Genomic DNA, 24,256 nt, shown 5'->3' with positions numbered 1-24,256 from the left:
CATAAGAAAAATACTAGGATAAGAGGCACTTGTATATAAATCACCTATTTTGATATATTATGTAGTAAAATGGCTGATGTGTTCTCTTAGCAAACCCACTGGCTTGCTTATATTAATTTTGTGGTCCAAGATGACAGTACTCATTTGTTAGTCATTTTAAACCAGCAGTTTATTGTCTATTTTCTTGTCAGTAGTTTTTGCTCTCTGGATAAAATACATTATACTAATCCAGAAAAATTTAGCAAAGGATAATATAGCTGAATGTCCCCATTTTAGAGATAAAAAAGTCAAGATCCAGATTTAATGTTGTATTTCAATCATTACAAGACACACATAATTTTTACACATAGTAACATCTCTAAAACCAGTGTGTTTTCTACAATTAATAGCATCTTACAATGGCTCTTACCTAGGTGGCGATCATGATGCAATTGCCTGGTAGGCATGAACTTGGTTGCTGTTGGACAACTGTATAAACTTGGTAGCCTTACTGGACAATGGTAACTTCACATTTCAGTTAATGAACTACTTAAGGGTTATTTAAGTAAAGGATAACTCCTGACTATGGTCTGAAAACTTGTGTTAATACCCTCTAGTGAAAATGTGTAGAGTACCAGCAGTAAAACTCATATAACAGGTGTTTATGGCTTAGGAAGCAAACCTGGAGTTCATAGTAGAGCGTTCATTTTAAGAAAAGTTGGTACAGAGGGTAATAATATTTGGACAAACATGTACATGTACTATTCTTAGTCAAAAATTGATTCAGAACAATTGACCCTGACTCTTTGATATTTTTTTTTATACTCTAACATAGATATGTGAAAAATCTATGTCTAAGTAAATCTGAAAGAGCTCCACTAATAAGCATAAAATAAAAATTCTAAATGATAAGGAAACATTGTGTCGTAGTTTGACAAACTTTCTTAGTGCCACACGCTTTCTTCTAAACACTTATGAATATAAGCAGTTCTGATTCATTCTTATTTCTTCAGCTGTTTTCCTTTAAGCCAAGTTATTATCCATTCATACTCTGAAGTAAAAAAACAGAAGGCTCCAGGTTTGATGAAGAAATCTAATCTTTATTTCTATGATGTTAGCACAATATACTCACACAATAGCTTTGATCTGTACTTAACAAAATACATTATAGCACTTTACAAACTTTATTGGTTTGGAAAACATTGCATAACATTTTATTAAACACAATACTTTATATATATATATATATTATATATTTTTTCATAATTTTATTTACTTTAAAAAGATAATTAACTCTCTTTATTCAATACTTGGTTTTATCAGTAAAGCATAGCCTAACACAGGAAGAAGTATTCTCATTAGCAAATACGATAAATAGAACACTAAGAAGAGATACCACCTGTTCGTCTCATTTATTTTAAATTAAGGTACCAGTGGAATGTAAACAAATATTTTTGTAATTTTTTTATAAAAGATGTGTTATCAAATATACATGCAGAGGTCTGAGATCTAGCGACTATCATTAAATTTCCTTAACAATGTGGTACAATTTAAGTCATTAAAAACGGTAGCCTTTGGCACTTAGAGTAGAAAAAGAATATATCAATATTTATGTAAAGAAAAAAAACTTCAATGACTACAGAAGTACTTTAAAATCTTTTGTTAAGAAATAGGAAAGATTAGGAAATATCATACTGCACCTGAAATGCTGCAGCTTTTTTTTTTCTTCAGAGCACTAGAACCAGTCCACCTTTCTTTCTATAAACTGGCAACACCAGTAGGAGTGTCATGATGGTGGTGGTGGTGAGAAGTGGGGAAGGCAACTCTTTACTCCCACTCCCCTCTCTGAGAAGGAAATTGCCAAAAGGGATATAGTTGAATCTATATTTTATTGCCAGAGTTTTCAATTCTGCTGGTTTCAGCTAAATCCCTAATGCTTTAGGAGGTTAATTACTTTAGACATTTTTGCCCTTTTCCTGTAGAAGTTGATAATGATGTGGCACTCTTTATCCCTAAACAACTGTTCTCACTGAAAACTGTGATCAGATCAACCAGCTTTAATGTTAACTTTTATCCCCTTGGCAATCAACTGTATATTAGAATTGTTAAGAAATGGCGTAAAAAAGGCTTACTACTCAATTCCAAGAACCACTTAAAAATAAACTTTAAGTTGGAAAAACACCACAAAATGTTTTGTTTTTATCTTCTTCTTGATAATACTTGTTTCCTTTGACATAGGTTAAAGGCTTCATTTAGGATAGGAAGCAAAAACTGATGTTTGCACATTAAGCACTGAAACTGCCCCTATTTTGGTATTTTGAAGAAATAAATTCTTAATTTACACTGGGAGATACCTTTACTTATCAATTTGCATTTTTTTTTTTTTTCAGATTCTCCTGGTTGATATCCAACTAACAAAAGTATCTTAGGGAAGAAGGTGAAACCCAACTACTGAGATCTAATTTAGTGGTTATCGAGATATCAAAAAGTTAATGATCAGAACCAAATGGAATTTTGGGGTTACTTGTTAAGATAGCAACCTAAGCCAGCTGTATAGGTAGACTTAACTAACATTGCTGGCAAAATAACCCACAAAGTCAAGTTTTGGTTCAGATTTCTTGTTTCCAAATTCACAACAGTACATTTTGCTCAAGGAGTATCAGTTGTTATTTTTGCTTTAAAAATAGGGGAACATATCTGTAACATCAAAAAAATTTATTTATTCAATAAATAAAGGAGAAGCCATAAAATGCAAAAATGATCACAATTTCAGAAGACCCTCTAAAACAATATCTTTAAAAAAATTATGCAAATGTAGTCACTAAAAACCAGATTGTTCATTAGCAGTACCTATACTTTACTAAAAAGTAAGCAGCAAAAAAACAAAAAATACTATGCAGAAAAGTACTAGTTATTCCCTTTCACTGAAAATATGCCTACACAATTTTTGTTGTTGAAGAAAGCATAATTTTGAAGAAATGCACAAAACCTTTTCATTTTTGACTGTGACAGGGCCACTACAGAGAAGCTGCGGGGTGTCTAATTCTAACACAAAGCAGCAGCATCTTCTTAATACAGTAGCATTTCTTTGACAAGGAATTGCACACCACTATTTAACAGCTAAATAGAATTTGAGAGTTTACACGGTATATGTACTACAATAATCAGCACCACCATATTGAGCTTTAGGTGCAGATTCTGCAAAATGAATATATAATACTGCATGGCCTCTGCTGTAGGGAAAACGTGTGTTCCGGATTCCCACAGCTAATTATAAAGAAAAATCTCTAAAGTTGGCACATTCAGGAAGTTAAATAGTATACATTGAAGTAAACCATTTTGTTTTAGTACTGCCCTCTGCAAACCTTTTGAGTTTGAAGATGGGTCTTAAGAAGATTCTTCACATTATCACATTAATTAGGTTCTTGCATTGTGCTTTTCCCTCCCCTTAATGTGAAATCTACAAGCTTGAGTGTAGTTCTCAAGAGTCACTGAATTTGGGGCTGATGGTGCGTAATCCAGTTTGGTGAGAAGGCTTCCCGATCTGCTGGAACAGAGCACAGGTGGAATCAACACGTGGTCTCTCGGGGGCAGCCCAAATGATCATGCCACCACTCAATCCTTGTAAGCCCGTGTGGGGGAGGTTCCCTTGTAGAAGATATTTCTAGTGTTTTCGGGGCTGTTGCTTCTTTCGGGGATTAAGATGATGTTGCCCTTCCTCCGTAGGGTTGAGTCACGGGAGGAAGAAATGGACAGTGTCTCTGAACCAATTTCGCTGCCATCTACTGGGGTGACGCGGATGGTAGTGATTCCGTGGTGGTGATGCTCATTGTTATCAATGTTGCCTCTTTTGCGATCTCCAGAACCAAAACTGTCTTTCAGGGACTCACAGCTTTCTGAGTCCCTGTTGAGATCGTTGAGCTCGTAAGTTTGGCGAAGGCTGCCTTTTTCAGGGGCTTTCCATTTCCAGGAGCCACTGCCTTCGCCTTCGGTGGACGGGATCTGTATGATGGGCCTGTTGTTCTCTGGGTGAGCTTCGACCCGGACAATCCCACTGGGTTCGTGGTCGGTCAAGGTTTTGTAGCGGATGGAGCCAGTGCAGGAGACGGTGCTGCCCTCCGTGTTCTTGGGGCTGCTTTGGAGGACGCCCTGCTGCTTGGACATGGCTATGACTTGCATGATTCGGGGCTGGCTATTGCTTCTATTGCAGGCCACCGTCTTCTCTGCAGCTTTCAACCACTTGGCCCGAGCAGAGCTGCTTTTTGGGGAGGTGCTTATGTTCTCCTGCGTCTCCTCAGGAATATGCACAAGCTGTGATGACCCAGGGCGGGACTGAATGGATACTCTAGGTCCCCCAGGGATGCTGTTGTTACACCCGGGGACAGTGCCAGGCTGGATCTTGAGGTACTGATTGCCAGGGGGATGGTGGTCTCCATTCACCCCCACCCTCGATGGCTCTGAGCTGGACCTCATTTCTATGGATCTGGGTGGTGACTGCCCAGGCTCAGTCTCTATAACTTGCAGGGATAACTTCCGACTTTCATTCTTATTCTTCCACTGGGTGAGGAGCTGCTTGGACCGAGCGGAATCCATAGAGGCATGAATGGTGGCGTTTCTTCTGACAGGGTCCTCTACGGATGGGGTATTGGCTCTAGGCAGGGTGTTGCTAAAGGTAACCATGTTCTCCTTCCCCATGGGGCTCCTTGGAGTGATGATTTCTACGTCAGCATTTGCCCTTTTAAGGTTTGTCAGTGAGCTACCATCTCTGTGGTTTCGATGGAGGATGCCTTCTGTGTGAGCAATTCCATCACTGCTGCTACCATTTTTAGCAGATAAAACTCGGCTGGGGTCTTGATTGAGGTCTGTCAGAGACCTGAGGGCTTCTCTGTGCTGAAACATACTCTCCTCACTAGGTAGAAAATTCCCCACAGCATATAGGCCCTAGTGTTGAAGAGAAACAATAAATATCACATCCTAGAAGAAATGGTTACCGAGAGTTTGTCTTAAAGGACCCACTGAAACACCCAAATAAGGCATGGGCTGTACATACACCATTGACTAATACAAATAATGAGAAGCTAAAACTACAATTCCCTGAGAAATAGTTTGTAAGTTATATCATAAATCACTGAAATTGTTCAGAAATAATGGAACCCATTATTTTATTATTAGTTGGATTTTCTCTCCTTTCCCCATCCCACTGGATGTCTTCGTGAATCTTATCCTCTGTATGTTTTGAGAAGAAAAGTCAGACAATGAGGAAAATAAGGACATTCTTCTGCTTTTCAAAGCAGTTCATTTTTCTGTATTTAGAAACCTCTTTTTTGAGTAACTCCTCAAATGGCTTAGCTGATTTATTTTACCTTCCATTTTCAATTATACCTTCTGATGGAAAGTAGAAGAGGTGTGGAAGATATGGAATCATTCATAAGACATGATATCAAGTTTTGCACTGAGGTGAGAGATACATATTGTTACAACTCACATCAAACATAGCCCTTTGTGTTCAGCACTGTACAGAGAAACTGTCACTACATTGGGGCACCCAAGTTCTTTCCTGATTTGAAACTGATTTTAAGTTGGGAAGTAATAGATCATCAATTCAGTACTAGTTTACTAAATTTGAGCTGAAATTTATTTAATATTATCTTCACATGCAGGCTATCAATTTTTGTTTTAGATTTGGGGAATAAAAATTTGGAAAAGACTGAAGTTCAGATTCAGAATGTTTACCCTTTTTGCACGTAAAAGATCTAATCCTCACTGGATTTTCAGGTTCTGAGATACTTCAGAGATAAGAGCAAGCAGCAGATAGCCCTTTGCATGCTACTTTCAAGAGAGGGTAGCAACTGTCTATTTTTCAAGTCAAACCAAAATGAATCCCATGGATTTAACATTTAATAGAGGGCTTAACAATGCACAACAACATTGGCTTAGAACTGATAAATTTCCAATTTCACGGCAGAGAGTGCAAACAGGAATGGATTAAAGTCAAGCTTCTGCCTCTCCACCTACTTTAATTCCTGGTTCAAATCTTCTAAATAATATATATCTATACTCTTACTGTCAAAGTTACTAAAATAGGCATTCTATCTAATGTTCTATTAATAGTTGTATTTAAAGTTGTAAATTGAGGAAAATCCTCCACAAGACTGAAAGTAACCTCTGCCTATACTGCCCAGAACTGTGCTAAGAAATGTAGTTGCTTAATCCTTGTTATGATAGCTATTATCCTTATTTTATAGGTGAAGAAATGGGCTTCTGAGTGACTATTTAACCTGTCCAAGCATCAGGAGACTTGAGATTCAAGCCCAAATCTTTCAGACTACGGAGTCTATACTAATTCCAGGATTCCATGAAAATCACACACGTGCAAAAACAGTGCATGAACTTGAGAGCCATAGTTCTCAGTCTTCTTTATCTATTTTGTAGCACACAGTGCCAATCAACACTCTTATGGGCAAGCCAGGCTTACACACATTTCCTGGCATGCTAATTTTTATTTGATCACTTTCTCCTCCACTGAATGAAGCATGTGAGTAAGGATGAGATTTGAAGTGACTATCCTGACCATGGAAGTTCACAAAAACAAGAAAGCAATCATTGTTCACTTCAATACTTTGACTATTTCTTGTAAACATTTTCTGGTAACACCCTCCACAAGTGCAACAAGACCACATGATGAAGAGCTGATGCTATAGACAATCAATTTTAAATTCCCTGTCAGCTCTTCTCAGTTTCCTCGATTACTGTGTCTTCCTCTGCATGCTCCTTGCATTCGGTATTGCCTGGCTCTCTTTCATTCTTATGACCTGGCAGTTTTATATGTCCCCATAACTCTAATGTTGCTTCCACCAATGATGTCCATGATTTCCAATCTATTTCTCCACTACTGATTGCTTTTTTGAATTCCAGACTCAACTCTTCAACTGCCTATTGATTTTTAAATTGAGCTCATCAACCCCCTTTCCTTCCACCAACCTGCTTCCCCTATCATTTACCTGGTCTGCTAGTGGAGATGCCAACCGCCCAGTCTTCCAGTCTAGAAATGGCCATTATCCCTCATTCCTCCTGGTGCCTCACCCTTCACTTGCACTTGCTCTCACACATCTATCTTTTCATATGTGCAGGCTCCTCTGCTTGGATGCCCTTCCTCCTTTTCTTACCCTAAGAAAAAGATTTCTCATTTTTTTAAAAACCACATCGTTTTGTGAAGACATCTCTAATTTTCTTAGGCAGTTTCTATTCCTAAACACTTTGTTCATACCCTGTTAAATCATTTGACATAATAACAATCTGTATTTTTATTAATCTTTATACTGTAAGCTCCTTAAATATATATCTTATTTCTCACCATTCTGATGCTCAGTATAGTACCTGGCACAGATCCAATATTGAAAAAGTGTAAAATTAATGACAATCTCAGTTTTCTTATGCTGGGGCTTTTTCTTTCAAAGGAAGATCAGACTTGAAAATAGAGTATTGCTAAAGAATTCAACATTTGTTGGATCATAGTTATATCCAAGTGCCTCATTTGTGTTGTTGTATGTTACATTATTCCCCACTAAGCCTGCCTTCCCTTTCACTAACCTTACTTTCATTAGTGTTCACTTTTCTTATTTGTAAAGTTATACCAATAATAGTAGTCCCAGCTCTTCCCATGGAAATAATTTAATAAATTACTTTACTGAAAGGGGATATGTGTTTTGGCTTGGAATGGAGGTGCAGCCAGAGATTTTCTCATAAATGTAAATTATATTACAAGTAAATCATTACAGTGCAAAATATTCTATGCATGTTTTCCATGTTAAAATGTGGTTTATCAAATAATAATAATAATAATAATAATAATAATAGATTGTTTACCAAGTACAGAGCAATTCCTCCTCCTATTAAAAAGCCACAATAGACATCAACTGGGTGGTTCTTATACTGAGTTATCCGTGTTAATCCGCAGATGATCCCACAGATGATAAATGTGAAGACCAAGAGAGGTTTCAGAAGCTTAGAGGAATCCGTTAAAGTGGAATTGAAATACATCTTTAAAATGAAAGAAATAGGTTAGGTATGTTGGAAAGATCATATTAGTGCTAAATTATAATCAAATAAAAAGTCAAACTCAAAAGTCTAACTGATACACTTGATGTCAATTTTACTGTCCATGCCCCTTGCTATTGTTATGATCTAAGGCTGAAAAAAGGAAATATATGGCAAAATACATTAAGAAAATAACATCTCCCTTTTGATTACATGAAAGTTTGAAAAAAAGAAAGGTAGAATTAGTAGAATTTTCCAGGTAACTATTTAATTTCCATGTTACTTCCATGTAATTTCAGTTTATTTTTATTACGTAAGGCCTAATGGACTATTGTGTTAATCAGATACAATGATGACTTATTGTATAGCACTTATCAAATTTACACGGACTTAGAATTTACTGTTACTCAAATACTGAAAGTAAAGTGTGTGTGTGCGGGGGGTGTGTGTGCACTTAATACAATTATTTCAGCTTTAGAATTTACAACATTCACATAGTTGACAGTACCCTCCCATGAAGTATATTATGTTAAAGGGATTCCAGGCTAAATACATGTTATGACTGTATAGAAAAATTATTTCACTGTAATATTGTTTATAGCAGCTTCCAATTTCTGCTTTTGATGCAATTGTAGTGAAGGACTGCTGTGCTAAATTTACAATGGCTATATAATCTAATTAGTCACTTGGAGACAGCACTCATTGCTTTGATTTTCTGTAGGACACAGATTGATGAAAAAGACCCCATTACTTACCGAAACATACACAGCTGCAAAGGCAGCGAGGGTCGCATGTTGAGAAGGAAATGATTTTCTGCCAAAGGAAGACAGTCAAATTACGCCTTCTGTTTCAGATACACTGCTAATTATCATCTCAAGAACATTGGGTGGTTAAAATGTACAACTTAAAAGCCGCAAGGCAACAAGCAATAACTTTAATTTGTTTCATATTCTGAAAGCCCTGAGTGATAAACATGGCTAATCACCATTATATTAAAGAACTGTAGTGATGCACTTTCCAATATAAAATTCTGGCTTTTCAAGGGCTCACTTAGTTACACCACTAGAATGATGGTTGTAAGTAGAAATGGACTAGAAAACATAATTGTTCTTTGGTATTATAATTGTATCAGTTTAGGGTAAAAGTTCATAAAACCTAGGATTTTAAAGCTTTTAAGCTTTTTTTATGCTCCTAAATATATGGTTTCAATTACATAAAACCTTAAAAGACAAAATTATTTTCTCACAGAAGTGGGTCTAAACATGTTTTCTACACTCTAGAAAGCATAATAAGTCAAATTTTAACAAAATGGTTTTCTCTGTCTTTCACTTTAATTATCATTGTGAAAACCATGGAGCATCTTATTTACTAAATAATTTAATAGGCAAAGTGGGAGAGGTGGAACACAGGATAGTGGGAGAGACACCAAAAAGGACAGACAAAAAAAGAGAAAAGTTTTTTAATGGAAAAAAGCATTGGAAAAATAAAATTCAGTTATATTAATGTCCTCCTAATTATTTTGTACCCAGTGAAAGGACTACCACTCAACACAGACAAGATAACATAAAAGGACTGAAAAAGAATAGAGGACATAGGTCAAAATTACTGAATGGACCTTGAGAATTTGAATATGTAGATTAGATAATATCAAATGTACTTATTAATTTTTTTTGACTCATATCGGTCTTTGAGAACACATTCAGTGACAAATATAATTCTTATATCTATCATTTATTGCCTCTAACCCTCCTGTATTTCATTTCTTTTGAACTTTTAAAATATTATCTCTTATCATAACAAGTTTATTTTTTAATTTATTGACTGAAAAAGTATTTCATCAGAAGTTATATACATCTGGGTGTATTAAAAAAAGACACATGTAATCCCAGATGTCACTCCTCTTAAAATTCTCCCAAAAGGAAAATTCACATGATTTGTTCTTATAATACATATTATGGCAATGTAAATATCATAGATATTCAGTCTTCCACTTAAGTCAACAGAAATCACATATTGACTCTACTCAATGACTAACTACAAATATACTAAAATAAACCGAGTGTGGTAACCTAAAAGCATAATGAATGTAGGGTAATCACGAAGTATGAATGGAGTTTGGTGATATGAAGGTTAGTGGCAAGAATGTGAGGCTGAAATTTGGAGACAGAGAGACAGGTCTAGAACGAGCCACCAGTGGTTTCTATGGCATAATCGTAAAAAGAGATCACTGAGCTGAAAAGAAAAATAAAACCAAAAGCATTATGACTGAAAAAGATATGCCTAAGATGATACCCCAAACTATTAAAGAACAATGCAACCATTGACATAGAAAGTTTTAAAATCTCAGTTTCTAACCTGCCACTGTTGATAACTGTAAGGTCAGATCCGGAGCAAATATCTTCTACAATGTAGGAATTTTCTTTGCAAGACACATTCAGAGAGGTATAGTTTGGCTTGCACACAGTCAGAAAGTATGGTGCTTGGTATCCTGTGGACAGCTGTATGATATCTGTAATGAGGGCTGTAGAGCAAAGTCCAAATACATGAACACCTGTAAGGGAAAGGACAGAACTGTTACCAAGTCAGTGCTTAATACTGATGCTATGTCATCATCAACCATGTTTGTTACACGTTAATATGACAACCTTCCAACCTTTTGGAATCATTTTCTCTGAGTTATTTCGAGAACACAGTATAGAAAATTCCTAAATTTCTAAACAGATATTTAAGACCAAAATAAGGGCAATGAATATCTCCAAAGTTGGGCATTGAAGTATTTTTGCCAGTTTGGTAAAAGAGGGCCAATTCTTAATATTATTAACCTTAGGCTATTTGTCAGACTCCTAGAACATGTCAAGGTGATCACCATGTGATTTGAGGAAATTAAATACAGGGAATGAAGCAAAATGCAAAATAATTTTAAATTGCTTTGCATGTTTGCGCTTCCAGGGCTCCGTCTCCCCCATAGTCTCTAACTCCAGCCACAGTCACCGGAATGCTACAGAACTGATTCTAACTCCCTACCAGCTGTAGTCATGCCTGGAATGCCAATTAAAACAGAGAAGAAGGCAGGCAGGCCCTCTGTGGAAACAATAATCACATTCTGGGGCTATGGCAACCTTCCTGCTTATTTGGAATTCAAAGATGATGTTCTTGTGTCTCCTTGTTCAAATTCTATCTTTCTTTGACTCCTTGGGGCCAGTCTTAAACCATGAACTCCCAAAACTCTGACGTGTGCTTTGCATTCAAACTCCATTCCAGCTTCAAGTCCCTAGCCTGCCCTTATCTTTGGGTGTCTAGCTCTGCTCAAATCACATGATCTGAACTCACCTGTTCCCTCTAACACTGCCTTCACACCCTGGGTTATGATTCATGGTTTGCTCATGGAAGTCACTGTGAAAGGCCCCCATTCATTCGTCAGTACACTCCCTCAGACCAAGGCCTCTGGCCTGCGTGTTACCCTGGTTTGCATTTTCCTTCTCTGCATATCATCAATAAACAGCCACTCTCCCAATTCCTTCTCCACCCACTCATCTAGAAGTCATGCCACAGGACCTTTATTTCTACATTTTAATTCTTAGCAGCATGCAGAGTCTTGGAGAAGTACAGTTATGTGGGGAAAACCATCCATTTTTACCTTAGGCGAATGAGCATCTCTGGACCCAAGGAAGATGGGCATGGCTGATTCTGGGGCACTGTTCTCTACGGTAGGATGTGCCATGCTCGCAGTCATGAGGCTTTGCAAAGAGGTTCCATGCCCCTTTTGTCGATAGCACCTTGCTACATTAGAGAATTTTTTCTCTGAGAACAGCTACATGTACTGAAGTTTTATTTCCTTGCCTCAGCTTATGACCCTGCTAAGGGGCCTCTACTTACCTTACCATCTTGACTTGCCTTGCCTAGTGGAGCAGAGTCTAGGACATGACTTGGATCAGATTTTTCCTCAGGTGGAAGAGAAGCTTGTATTTAATTATCTACCAGATACCAAATGAAATTGCCTATTCTTTTGAACTGAAAGTTTATGTATAAAAATGACTTTTTACTGGGTTATTGGGACTGAATGTAGAACATTCATGTGGGTGTGATGTACTGTGGCCTGACTTCTCAAAGCAGTTTAAAAAAAAAAGGCCTGTGACTCAAACAACATTAAGGTGGGCCTATGCTAATTAGAAAAGATGATCTGGTTCAAATGCTGTGTTGCCTGGCATGTGGATTTTCTGTACATCTCATAACAAAATAGGAGGTAAAGTTAGGAGATAGAACCAGGACAGATAGCCATGATTCAGTGTTGTATGGTGACATTTCCAAGTGAAGTAACTTCTGGATCAAAACACTCCAAAATAATTGAAATGGAATCACTGATGTGGCTAAAGTAATTTCTGAAGGGTGATCCATTTGTACTGGCCTGTTGACACTTATTCTCCACTTTAAAAATGAACACAGATCTAGTGAAACCATTTGAAAGTAAATTCGTGCTTCAACTAGAGCTAAGGCAAAAAGGTACTGAAGTGTGTTGCATATTAGCTCTCAAAACAAGGACTGTAACTGTAACACATTTCAGACACAAAGCCCAAATTTTAGTGTTTGAACCGTTTTTTGTATGATGCGAAACTTGTCATGTACCCCAAATTATACATCTAATTGTGACTTTAAACCCTTAATATCTGTAATTAAACAGAACATTGCTATTTGGAAAAAAACATTTCCTTTCTTTGCAGTTCCCCACACCCACCAATAAATCTGACGGCTCTTCTAAGGAAAGAGTTGAAGTTGCAGCCTCCAGCATTGATGTTGGGCTCCAGTCCAACCCCGTTTCTTCTTTTGGACAGACAACAGTAGAGAATTCCTTCCCCTACCATAATCTGCAAAGACAGGAGGATGTTCAGAATGAACTCAATGGGTCCTAATGAATTATAAATTATCTGTTAACACATCATCAACTCAACAATGTAAAGATGTGTTTTTCTTAAAGCTTTAGAGATGAAAATAATTTCTCTTGAGTAGTGGAGGGAGCAGTGAGAAGGAAGCAATCAAGGCACTGTAAAGAGTAGCCACAGAAGAGCTGGATCTGTGCTCCTACGTACTGGTCATGGGTAGGAGAGTGTCCCGGCATTTTCATGTGGCTGCAGCACCCAGACTTTGGCCCTCTGCCCAACAACACCCATGGACGATGCTTAACTGATCAATCACATGGTGACTGATTCTGCCCTTACTCTTAGGGTTTTGGCATTTCATCCCTAAATCATGAAAACAAGACGACTGGGGGGAGAATAAGTACCAGAATTAGGATTAGAAACATATTACTGGCAGATTATTTCAGTAAACCAGTTTAGAATGGAGCAGAAGATCAACCCATGAAGAGCACCCATGAGGTTGGAAAGGTGCAATGGAACACAGAGCCACCCAATAAAAATGTATGAAAATTTTCATGGGGAAGGAAATACTTTCTGTGCTGTCCAGCATGGTAGCCACTCCCGACATGTAGCTACTGATCACTTGAAATGTAGCTGCTGCAACCGAGAAGCTGAATTTTTAATTTTATTTCTGTGTATTTAATTCATTATTGAAAATTTAAATCAATTTAGATTTAAAATGAAATAGCCACGTGGCCAGCTGCTATCTAATTGGAGAGCACATATTACAAGAGAATTTAGGTAAGCAGGGTAATGCTTCCTAGGAATAAGATATTTAGAAAATGTGTTTACATGTACAGAGAACCATACTGTGGTACCAGAGGGATTATCTTAAAATAAGGAAATGTACTTGCTGTAGGATTCTAGGGCATAGGATATTGGTGATGGGACTCAATGTAGGTTAGGCATCATTTCCTTTGGGAAGTTTTCTTTGAAACCCCTTACTTCACCTTGATTAAAGTGCACTTCAATTATTCATTTGATTGCCTCTCACTAAACTAGGACCCTCTGAAGGAAGAGTCATTCCCCATTTATCTTTTATCTTCACCATCTATCACAGTGCCTGACACTGTGGGATTTGCATTTGTTACCTTCACTGTGGGATTCTTGTTGGTTAATTACCCCAGGTGTTAGGATTGTTAGTTACTCTGTATAACAGAAGCAAGATTTGAAATTATGTATTTTATTTATGCAAAAATTTCAGATATTAGAGAGTATTGTGCCTAAGAGATTATTATGAAATTAGATATTGATTTGTAAATATGTGTGGAGATAAGAAAAGTAGAGTTACATGAGATATTGGCAGTTTCTTAGATACAAACCATCATGTCATTTTAAGATTGCAATCATGATTAGGGGCTCAAACAGATTTTTCAGGCAAAACTCCCCAGTGCTCATTACCAGTTTAACATTCCTTTTAAAGGGTATTTAAAATTATAGTTTTTTAAAAACTAATGACAATAAGCTTACTGCTTTCTGCTTGAATATTCAATTTGCTGTATTTTTATCTGTTGTCAACATGGTGTGTGTACAATTAAAAGAATGTTAATTTGCATAAAAAACAAATTTTTAATGGATTTCTAACAATAAATAACAAACCACAAATGTGTAAAAATGATGTGGCATGCATGATAAACTTCTTTAATATCAATCACATAGGAATAATCAAAAGGAGTTTTTTTCAAATCATTGAACATTGAGTTATTTATATTTCTTGAAAAATATCACCCTACATTACTACTTTAAGTAGAACATGGAAACACAATAGGTTCTGTATTCTGCATCCATAGATATGACATAATACGCTGGGCACACAGGATAATATAATAGTTATTTTAAATTCATCTTCAAGAAAATTAACCCCTTGTTCCTGAAATGCATTGCTGTATGGCTAAAAAAGACTGATTCTATTTTCATTTCTTTAATAATTCTGTGAATAATTTTGTTATTCTCTTTTCATTCATATATGTAATGATTCACATCTTGCCCATGAATGCTAACTTATATATGAATTTGTTTGTACAGTGCCATTAGGGAAATGTGTCTTATCATACAGCACAATAGTCATTACCCCAAATGACACTGAGATTTCAGGAGTTTTATTTTAGTTGTTTAATATGCTCAAAACTCGTATGTCAAGGGAATGCTTTAATATCACTTGGCTCGATTATGGATAGAGGTTTCTTGTCAGGATTTTGACACCACCCAACTGTCTCTCTCTCTCTCTAAGGAGACCATCAATTTTCTCCTCACAATTCTATTCCTTTAACCTTGATCTAAATATCATTGCATGAATTTTCAAAGTGATTCAATTTTGTTTAAAGATAGATTTCTCCTCAGGGGAGGAGGAGATGGTTCCTGATCTATTTCCAAATGTGGCTGCTCCTTTCCTCATTCTGAATGGCATTCTGCAATAAGGTTTTGGAGTGTAGGCTTTGACAATAAAATTATTTGCTGCTGTTGTCATTTGTAAATAGAAAATAGTTTATGACAACTGTCTTTTTACAATGTTCTGTTTATGCTGTACACAAGCCTGAAAAGAAACAATATAATTTTTTGCATGTCAAAAATCATGGACAGATTTTGGAAGTGCTTCTGAAGAGACTCTGTTTCAGGGCAGATGGAAGGAGGAAATATATCACTTATTATTATATGGGCAGTGGCCGTGGGATAACTACTATAAGGAGAATACATAATCCAAAAAGTTTTTCTTATAAAAACAATAAAACAAAGCAACAACAAAAAAAGTGTAATATTGATCATATTATCTTCAGTGTTTAAATTTGCAGTGAATGGCTTTTGGAAAGCCTAACATGTTTAATATTCTACAGTTTGATTGTATGGTCTCCTAAAGCTAAGGTAACTTCTAAGAATTATAATCAAATTCCAATAGAATTCTCCTACAAAATTAGATATATTTTTCTTTAATAATATGTAATAGAATTTTACTTCCAGGGAGTGAAAGTATACATTATATCCTATTCATATAGGTTTCATGAAGATTTATGATAAACCTAGATATTCTGTGTTTTCCCTGAGAAATAATCTCCAAAGGACTAAACAAAATGCTTGTTTCATTATCACATGACAGTAAATGAAAATTTAATATTAAGGAAGAGACTTCCCAGTTTAAGAGCAATTTCAGAGAATAAGAAAATGTATTTTACAGATATGAAAGGAATTTTTAATTTCCTATACAACATCATGGAGAACAAGTTATTTTTAAAACATCTATCTCTCAAAGCATCAAAAAATCTGAAAAGCAAATATTAAATGATCCATATTTAAATGTCTGTATAAAAAGATCAGTTGATATTCCTTTTGTTTATATAAAGGTCCTTTTAAAGAATATTGCTATTTGCAACAAGATGGATGGAGCTAGGGGGTATTATGCTCAGTGAAATAAGCCAGGCAGACAAAGACAAGTACCACATGATTTCACTTATTTGTGGAATATAAAAACAAAGCAAGGGAGCCAAGATGGTGGTGTGAGTAGGACAGCAGAAATCTCCTCCCAAAACCATATATATTTTTGAAAATACAACAAATACATCTATTCCTAAAAGAGAGACCAGTGGATACAGTACAACAGCCAGGCTACATCTACATCTGTGAGCACTCAGTATCTCACGAAGTGGGTAAGATACAAGCCGCAGCCCGGCAGGACCTGAGCGCTCCCCCCACCTCAGCTCCCCAGAGGGAGGAAAGGAGTCAGAGCGGGGAGGAAGTGGGAGCCCAGGACTGCTAAATACCCAGCCCTAGTCATCCACACTGGGAGTGCAGACACACAGTGCATGGTGTGCTAGATATTATGGAAACAGAAAAGTAAAATCTGTGAGCAGGTCCCCACAGCTGGTGCTCCTGGGACAAAAGAAAAGTGAGTGCTTTTTTGAAAGTCTTAAAAGGACAGGGGCCTCACAGCTGGACGGAAGCATCCCAGCACACTCAACCCAGCAGGCTGGGAATTCTGAGGAACTTTGGGTGCCCCAGGCCTGCAGGAGCTAATGCACCCCTGAAGCCCCTCATGGTGATAGGCAGCCTTCCAGTCATTCCCCCAGCTGGTGCAGCCACAACAAAGCGGTGGAGCAGCCAGAGAGCAGCTGTGCGCACCCCTGCATAGGCAGGGCAGCCGAAGAGCAGCCATGCTCGCCTGCATAGGCAAGGCAGCTGGAGAGCAGCTGCGCACACAGCGACTGCCCAGAATATTCTCCCAGCTTGCAGCCACCCAGGCCAGACTCAGAGGCCACTGCCGGCAAGCTGCTGCCTGGCGCAGGCAGAGGAAACCGTGGCAAGGCACGAAGGGGCACCATTCTCACAGGAGAGTGCACCCGGCATGCCTGCCACTGCCCGCAGGGCTCTGGGCTACCCTGATGGCGACCCTGCCCACAGCAGCTTAGGGGATTAATCCGGAGGCTCCTACAGGAGTGCGGGTAACTGACACAGGCAGCAGAGAAGGGCAAGGCGACCAGAAAACAGGAAAGGACTTTGTTCTCCCAGTTGACACACATGCTACCCTCCTACAGCCACCGCTATCACCATGAAAAGGCAGAAGAATTTGGTCCAGTCCAGAATTACCCAGACAACCCAGGAGAGAGGGCCTGGGGAGATAGATTTAACCAATCTTCCTGAAAAAGAATTCAAAATAAAGGTCATAACCATGCTGATGGACCTTCAGAGAAATATCCAAGAGCTAAAGGATCAAGTTGGGAGGGAGAATACAGAAATAAAACTATCTCTGGAAGGACTTAAGAGCAGATTGGATGAGGTGCAAGAGGCCATTAATGGAATAGAAATCAGAGAACAGGAACACAGAGAAGCTGAGGCAGAGAGAGATAAAAGGATCTCCAGGAATGAAAGAATATTAATAGACCTGTGTGACCAATCCAAACAGAACAATATTCACATTATGGGAGTTCCAGAAGAAGAAGAGAGAAAAAGTGATAGAAAGTGTCTTTGAAGAAATAATTGCTGAAAACTTCCCCAAATTGGAGGAGGAAATAGTCTCTCAGACCACGGAAGATCACAGAACTCCCAACACAAGGGACCCACGGAGGACAACACCAAGACATATAATTATTAAAATGGCAAAGATCAAGGATGAGGACAGAGTATTAAAGGCAGCCAGAGAGAGAAAAAAGGTCACCTACAAAGGAAAACCCATCAGGCTATCATCAGACTTCTCAGCAGAAAACTTAAAGGCCAGAAGAGAATGGCATGATACATTTAATGCAATGAAATAGAAGGGCCTTGAACCAAGAATACTGTATCCAGCACAATTATCATTTAAATATGAAGGAGGGATTAAATAATTCTCAGACAAGCAAAAGTTGAGGGAATTTGCCTCCCACAAACCACCTCTACAGGGTATTTTAGAGGGACTGCTTTAGATGGGATCACTCCTAAGGCTAAATAGATGTCACCAGAGAAAATAAAATCACAGCAAAGAAAGCAGACCAAACAAATACTAACTAAAGGCAAAAAATAAAATCAACTACCCACAAAAGCAGTCAAAGGAAAGACAAAAGAGCACAGAATAAAACACATAACATACAAAGAATGGAAGAGGAGGAATAAGAAGGGAGAGAAATAAAGAATCATCAGACTGTGTTTATAATAGCTCAATAAGCGAGTGAAGTTAGACAGTAAGATAGTAAAGAAGCCACCCTTGAACCTTTGGTAACCATGAATCTAAAGCCTGCAATGGCAATAAGTACATATCTTTCAATAATCACTCTAAATGTAAATGGACTGAATGCACCAATCAAAAGACACAAGTAATAGAATGGATAAAAAAGCAAGACCCATCTATATGCTGCTTATAAGAGACTCACCTCAAACCCAAAGACATGCACAGACTAAAAGCCAAGGGATGGAAAAAGATATTTCATGCAAACAATAGGGAAAAAAAAGCAGGTGTTGCAGTACTTGTCTCAGACAAAATAGACTTCAAAACGAAGAAAGTAACAAGAGATAAAGAAGGACATTACATAATGATAAAGGGCTCTGTCCAACAAGAGGATATAACCATTATAAATATATATGCACCCAATACAGGAGACTCAGCATATGTGCAACAAATACTAACAGAACTAAAGGAGGAAATAGAATGCAATGCATTCATTCTAGGAGACTTCAACACACCACTCACTCCAAAGGACAGATCCACCAGACAGAAAATAAGTAAGGACACAGAGGCACTGAAAAACATACTAGAACAGATGGACTTAACAGTCATCTACATCCAAAAGCAGCAGGATACACATTCTTCTCAAGTGCACATGGAACATTTTCCAGAACAGACCACATACTAAGCCACAAAAAGAGCCTCCGTAAATTAAAAAAGATTGAAGTTCTACCAACCAACTTCTCAGACCACAAAGGTATAAAACTAGGAATAAATTGTACAAAGAAAGCAAAAAGGCTCACAAACACGTGGAGGCTTAACAACATGCTCCTAAATAATCAATGGATCAGTGAACAAATTAAAATAGGGATCTAACAATATATGGAGACAAATGACAACAACAGGACAAAGCCCCAACTTCTGTGGGACACAGTGAAGGCAGTTCTAAGAGGAAAGTATATAGCAATCCAGGCCTATTTAAAGAAGGAAGAACAATCCCAAATGAATAGTCTTAAGTCACAATTATTGAAATTGGAAAGAAGAACAAATGAGGCCTAAAATCAGCAGAAGGAGGGACATAATAAAGATCAGAGAAGAAATAAACAAAATTGAGAAGAATAAAACAATAGAAAAAAATCAATGAAACCAAGAGCTGGTTCTTTGAGAAAATGAACAAAACAGATCAGCCCATAGCCAGACTTATTAAGAGGAAAAGAGAATCTACACACATCAAGAGAATCAGAAATGAGAAAGGAAAATCACCATGGACCACACAGAAATACAAAAAATTATTAGAGAATACTATGAAAATCTATATGCTAACAAGCTGGAAAACCTAGAAGAAATGGACAACTTTCTAGAAAAATACAACCTTTCAAGACTGACCAAGGAAGAAATAGAAAATCTAAACAGACCAATTGCCAGCAATGAAATTGAATCGGTAATCAAAAAACTACACAAGAACAAAATCCCTGGGCCAGATGGATTCATCATTGAATTTTATCAGACATATAAAGAAGACATAATACTCATTCTCCTTAAAGTTTTCCAAAAAATAGAAGAGGAGGGAATACTTCAAAACTCATTCTATGAAGCCAGCATCACTCTAATACCAAAACCAGGCAAAGACCCCACAAAAAAAGAAAATTACAGACCAATATCCCTGATGAACATAGATGCAAAAATAATCAAGAAAATATGAGCAAACCAAATTCAAAAATACGTCAAGAAGATCATACACCATGAACAAGTGAGATTCATCTCAGGGATGCAAGGATGGTACAGCATTAAAAAATACATCATCATCCACCACATCAACATAAAGGACAAAACCTCATGATCATCTCCATAGATGCTGAAAAAGCATTCAACAAAATTCAACATCCATTCATGATAAAAACTCTCAACAAAATGGGTATAGAGGACAAGTACCTCAACATAATAAACACCATATACAACTAACCTACAGCCAACATCATACTTAGCAGTGAGAAGCTGAAAGCTTTTCCTCTAAGATTGGGAAAAAAACAGGGATGCCCACTCTCCCCATTGTTTTTCAACATAGTACTGGAGGTCCTGGCCACTGCAATCAGGCAAAACAAAGAAATACAAGGCATCCAGATTGGTAAAGAAGAAGTCAGACTGTCACTATTTGCAGATGAAATGATACTGTAAATAAAAACCTGAAAGACTCCACTCCAAAATTACTAGAACTACTATCTGAATTCAGCAAAGTTGCAGGATACAGAATTAATACATGGAAATCTGTTGCATTCCTACACACTAATGATGAACTAGCAGAAAGAGAAATCAGGAATAATTCCGTTCACAATTGCATCAAAAAGAATAAAATACCTAGGAATAAACCTAACCAAAGAAGTGAAAGACCTATACCCTGAAAACTACAAGACACTCTTAAGAGAAATTAAAGAGGACACTAACAAATGGAAACTCATCCCATGCTCTTGGCTAGGAAGAATTAATATTGTCAAAATGGCTATCCTGCCCACGGCAATCTACAGATTCCATGCAATGCCAATCAAAACACCAACAGCATTCTTCAACAAACTGGAACAAATAGTTTTAAAATACATATGGAACCACAAAAGACCCCAAACAGCCAAAGCAATCCTGAGAAGGAAGAATAAAGCAGGGGGGATATCGCTACCCAACTTCAAGCTCTACTGCAAAGCCACAGTGTCAAGACAATTTGGTACTGGCACAAGAACAGACCCACAGACCAATGGAACAGAATAGAGAGTCCAAATATTAACCCAAACATATATGGTCAATTAATGTATGATAAAGGAGCCATGGACATACAATGGGGAAATGACCGCCTCTTCAAAAGCTGGTGTTGGCAAAACTGGACAGCTTTTTTTCATTTTAAGAGAATGAAACTGGATCATTGCCTAACACCATACACAAAAGTAAATTTGAAATGGATTAAAGACCTGAATGTAAGTCATGAAACCATAAAACTCTTAGAAAAAACATAGGTAAACATCTCTTGGACATAAACATGAGCGACTTCTTCATGAACATATCTCCCTGGGCAAGGGAAACAAAAGCAAAAATGAACAAGTGGGACTACATCAAACTGAAAAGCTTCTGTATAGCAAAGGACACCACTAATAGAACAAAAAAGTATCCTACAGTATGGGAGAATATATTCATAAATGACAGATCCGATAAAGGGTTGACATCCAAAATATGTAAAGAGCGCACACACCTCAACAAACAAAAAGCAAATGATCCAATAAAAAATGGTCAGTGGAGCTGAACAGACAGTTCTCTGAAGAAGAAATTCAGATGGCCAACAGACACATGAAAAGATGCTCCACATCACTAGTCATCAGAGAAATGCAAATTAAAACCACAATGAGATATCACCTCACACCAGTAAGGATGGCTGCCATCAAAAAAACAAACAACAACAAATGTTGGCGAGGATGTGGAGAAAGGGGAACCCTCCTACACTGCTGGTGGAAATGTAAATTAGTTCAACCATTGTGGGAAGCAGTATGGAGGTTCCTCAAAAAACTCAAAATAGAAATACCATTTGACCCAGGAATCCCACTCCTAGGAATTTTCCCTAAGAATGCAGCAGCCCAGTTTGAAAAAGACATATGCACCCCTATGTTTATTGCAGCTATATTTACAATAGCCAAGAAATGGAAGCAACCTAAGTATCTATCAGTAGATGAATAGATACAGAAGAAGTGGTACATATACACAATGGAATATTACTCAGCCATAAGAAGTAAACAAATCCTACCATTTGCAGCAACATGGATGAAGCTAGAGGGTATTATGCTCAGTGAAATAAGTCAGGCAGAGAAAGACAAGTATGAAATGATTTCAGTCATCTGTGGAGTATAAGAACAAAGAAAAAACTGACGGATCAAAACAGCAGCAGAGTCATAGAACCCAAGAATGGACTAACAGTTACCAAAGGGAAAGGGACTGGGGAGGAGGGGTGGGCAGGGAGGGATAAGGGGTGGTAAAAAGAAAGGGGGCATTATGATTAGCATGTATAATGTGTGTGGGGGGGCACAGGGAGGGATATACAACACAGGGAAGACAAGTAGTGATTTTACAACATCTTACTATGCTGATGGACAGTGACTATAATGGGGTATGTGGGGGGAACTTGATGATGGGAGAAGTCTAGTAAATATAATGTTTTTCATGTAATTGTAGATTAATGATATAAAAAAAACACCAAAGCAAAACAGAATGAACAGCAATAAACTCATAGACACTGAGAAGTGACTAGTAGTTACTAAGGGGGAGGGGTTGGAGTCAGTGGTTGGGAAGTGTGATAAAGGGGCACTATCATTTACAAATCACAATATAAGTTGGTCACCGGGACAGTAGTTCAGCATGGAGAATATAGGCAATGACTCTAACATCCTTCTATGTTGATAGATAGTACATACACCAGAGGGGTGAGGTCTTCATAATGTGGGTAACTGTTTAACCACTGTGATGTACATTTGAAATCAATATACGATTGTGTATCAATAATACTTGAATAAAATAAAAGAATATTGCTGACATGAAGTCCTTCTTTTTTTTTTTTTTTGTCTTCTTCCTATGTGAATGGGTGAAACAGGAAGTGCCTCTCCTCATGCAAGTGTGCTTTAGAGCCATTTCTGAATGAAGGATTACTCTTGCCTCCCTCCCTCCACTCACCATCCCATATGGTTTATGCTACCTTAAAGAGAAAAAGAAAATGGCATCCCTGAAAGTCTGGGATTAGTCTATTTGATATCTTCTATTTCAGGAAAAAGGGAGACGAGGTCAGAGCGGAAATATATGTAGTAAGATCAGAGGCAGAATTATGGTTCTAGAAGATGACTACACACATGATAGGATCAATGTTGAGAAAATGTATGTTTTTCAGAAGGCCTTAAAAACAGAAGGGAAAATGAAATGAGAAAGAACTGTAGACGAATGTTTGGAGAGAAAGGTGTGAAAAACAGTATGTCAGCAAAGTACAGATTGTTTTACCATTGACTTGTTTACCCCAAACCTATGAAACTGGTATGGAAGAGAAGAATCACTGACATCCTCGAGTGTCCTGGAGCTTCAAGTGATGTGGGAGAAATTAGGGGTTCCAGGATGTAAATATTTCCCTAGTTTGCCTCTCTACCAAGAAGAGGCATGCAACAGCCATGCAGGCCCTGTGGAGACCCGGGAATTTGGAGGGGCCTTTGTGGAAGGACTTACCCCTGGGCTCCCCATATCAACTTGGTGAACAGGAGCCATGGCAGATTTTGTCTGTGATGTCTTGGGGTTCAGGAAAGAAAGTTTTGAACTAGAATCTGCCAGGGAGCTTCCCTCAATTGCATAGTGAGGATTTATTATGGGACATGAGGGAGTCACAGAAGCGGGAACACAATGATGAGGCCAAAGTTATTGTCTCCAGGACATGTGACAGTGTCAGCAAGAGGATCCACGTGAGATAAATAGTGCTGGCAGGAAGTGCCACCTTAAACTTGCTTTCCTAGTGACTTAATAAAATATCTGAGGGAAGAAGACTTCCAGATACATAAAAAGCAAATTTTAAATGATTCAGTATCAACACAGTCTTTTTCAGCAGCCTCATGAACATTTGTACAGTATTTTATTTATTTTATTTCAAGTACACTATTACTCCAACTAGGAGAAATGCTTTTACGTTTAGTAGATTAAAAGT

At 37.7% G+C, this 24,256-nt stretch overlaps 1 protein-coding gene across 1 annotated transcript in view; it reads right to left on the bottom strand.

Annotated features, from left to right (window-relative positions):
- Positions 1 to 1,069: 1,069 nt before the first annotated feature.
- PLPPR4 (phospholipid phosphatase related 4) overlaps positions 1,070 to 24,256 on the bottom strand; it is a 48,294-nt gene continuing 25,107 nt past the window's right edge. Inside the window, exons 3-7 of the mRNA XM_017665776.3 lie at positions 12,749 to 12,878; positions 10,372 to 10,567; positions 8,772 to 8,829; positions 7,846 to 8,019; positions 1,070 to 4,920 (exon numbers count right to left, since the gene is read on the bottom strand). Of these exons, the coding sequence (XP_017521265.1) occupies positions 3,595 to 4,920; positions 7,846 to 8,019; positions 8,772 to 8,829; positions 10,372 to 10,567; positions 12,749 to 12,878 (1,884 nt within the window). The 3' untranslated portion in view covers positions 1,070 to 3,594. The remainder of the gene's footprint in view (positions 4,921 to 7,845; positions 8,020 to 8,771; positions 8,830 to 10,371; positions 10,568 to 12,748; positions 12,879 to 24,256) is intronic.

This window comes from Manis javanica, chromosome 4, assembly GCF_040802235.1.
Source record: "Manis javanica isolate MJ-LG chromosome 4, MJ_LKY, whole genome shotgun sequence".
Taxonomy (NCBI): domain Eukaryota; kingdom Metazoa; phylum Chordata; class Mammalia; order Pholidota; family Manidae; genus Manis; species Manis javanica.
This window is presented reverse-complemented; position numbering and strand designations above follow the sequence as displayed.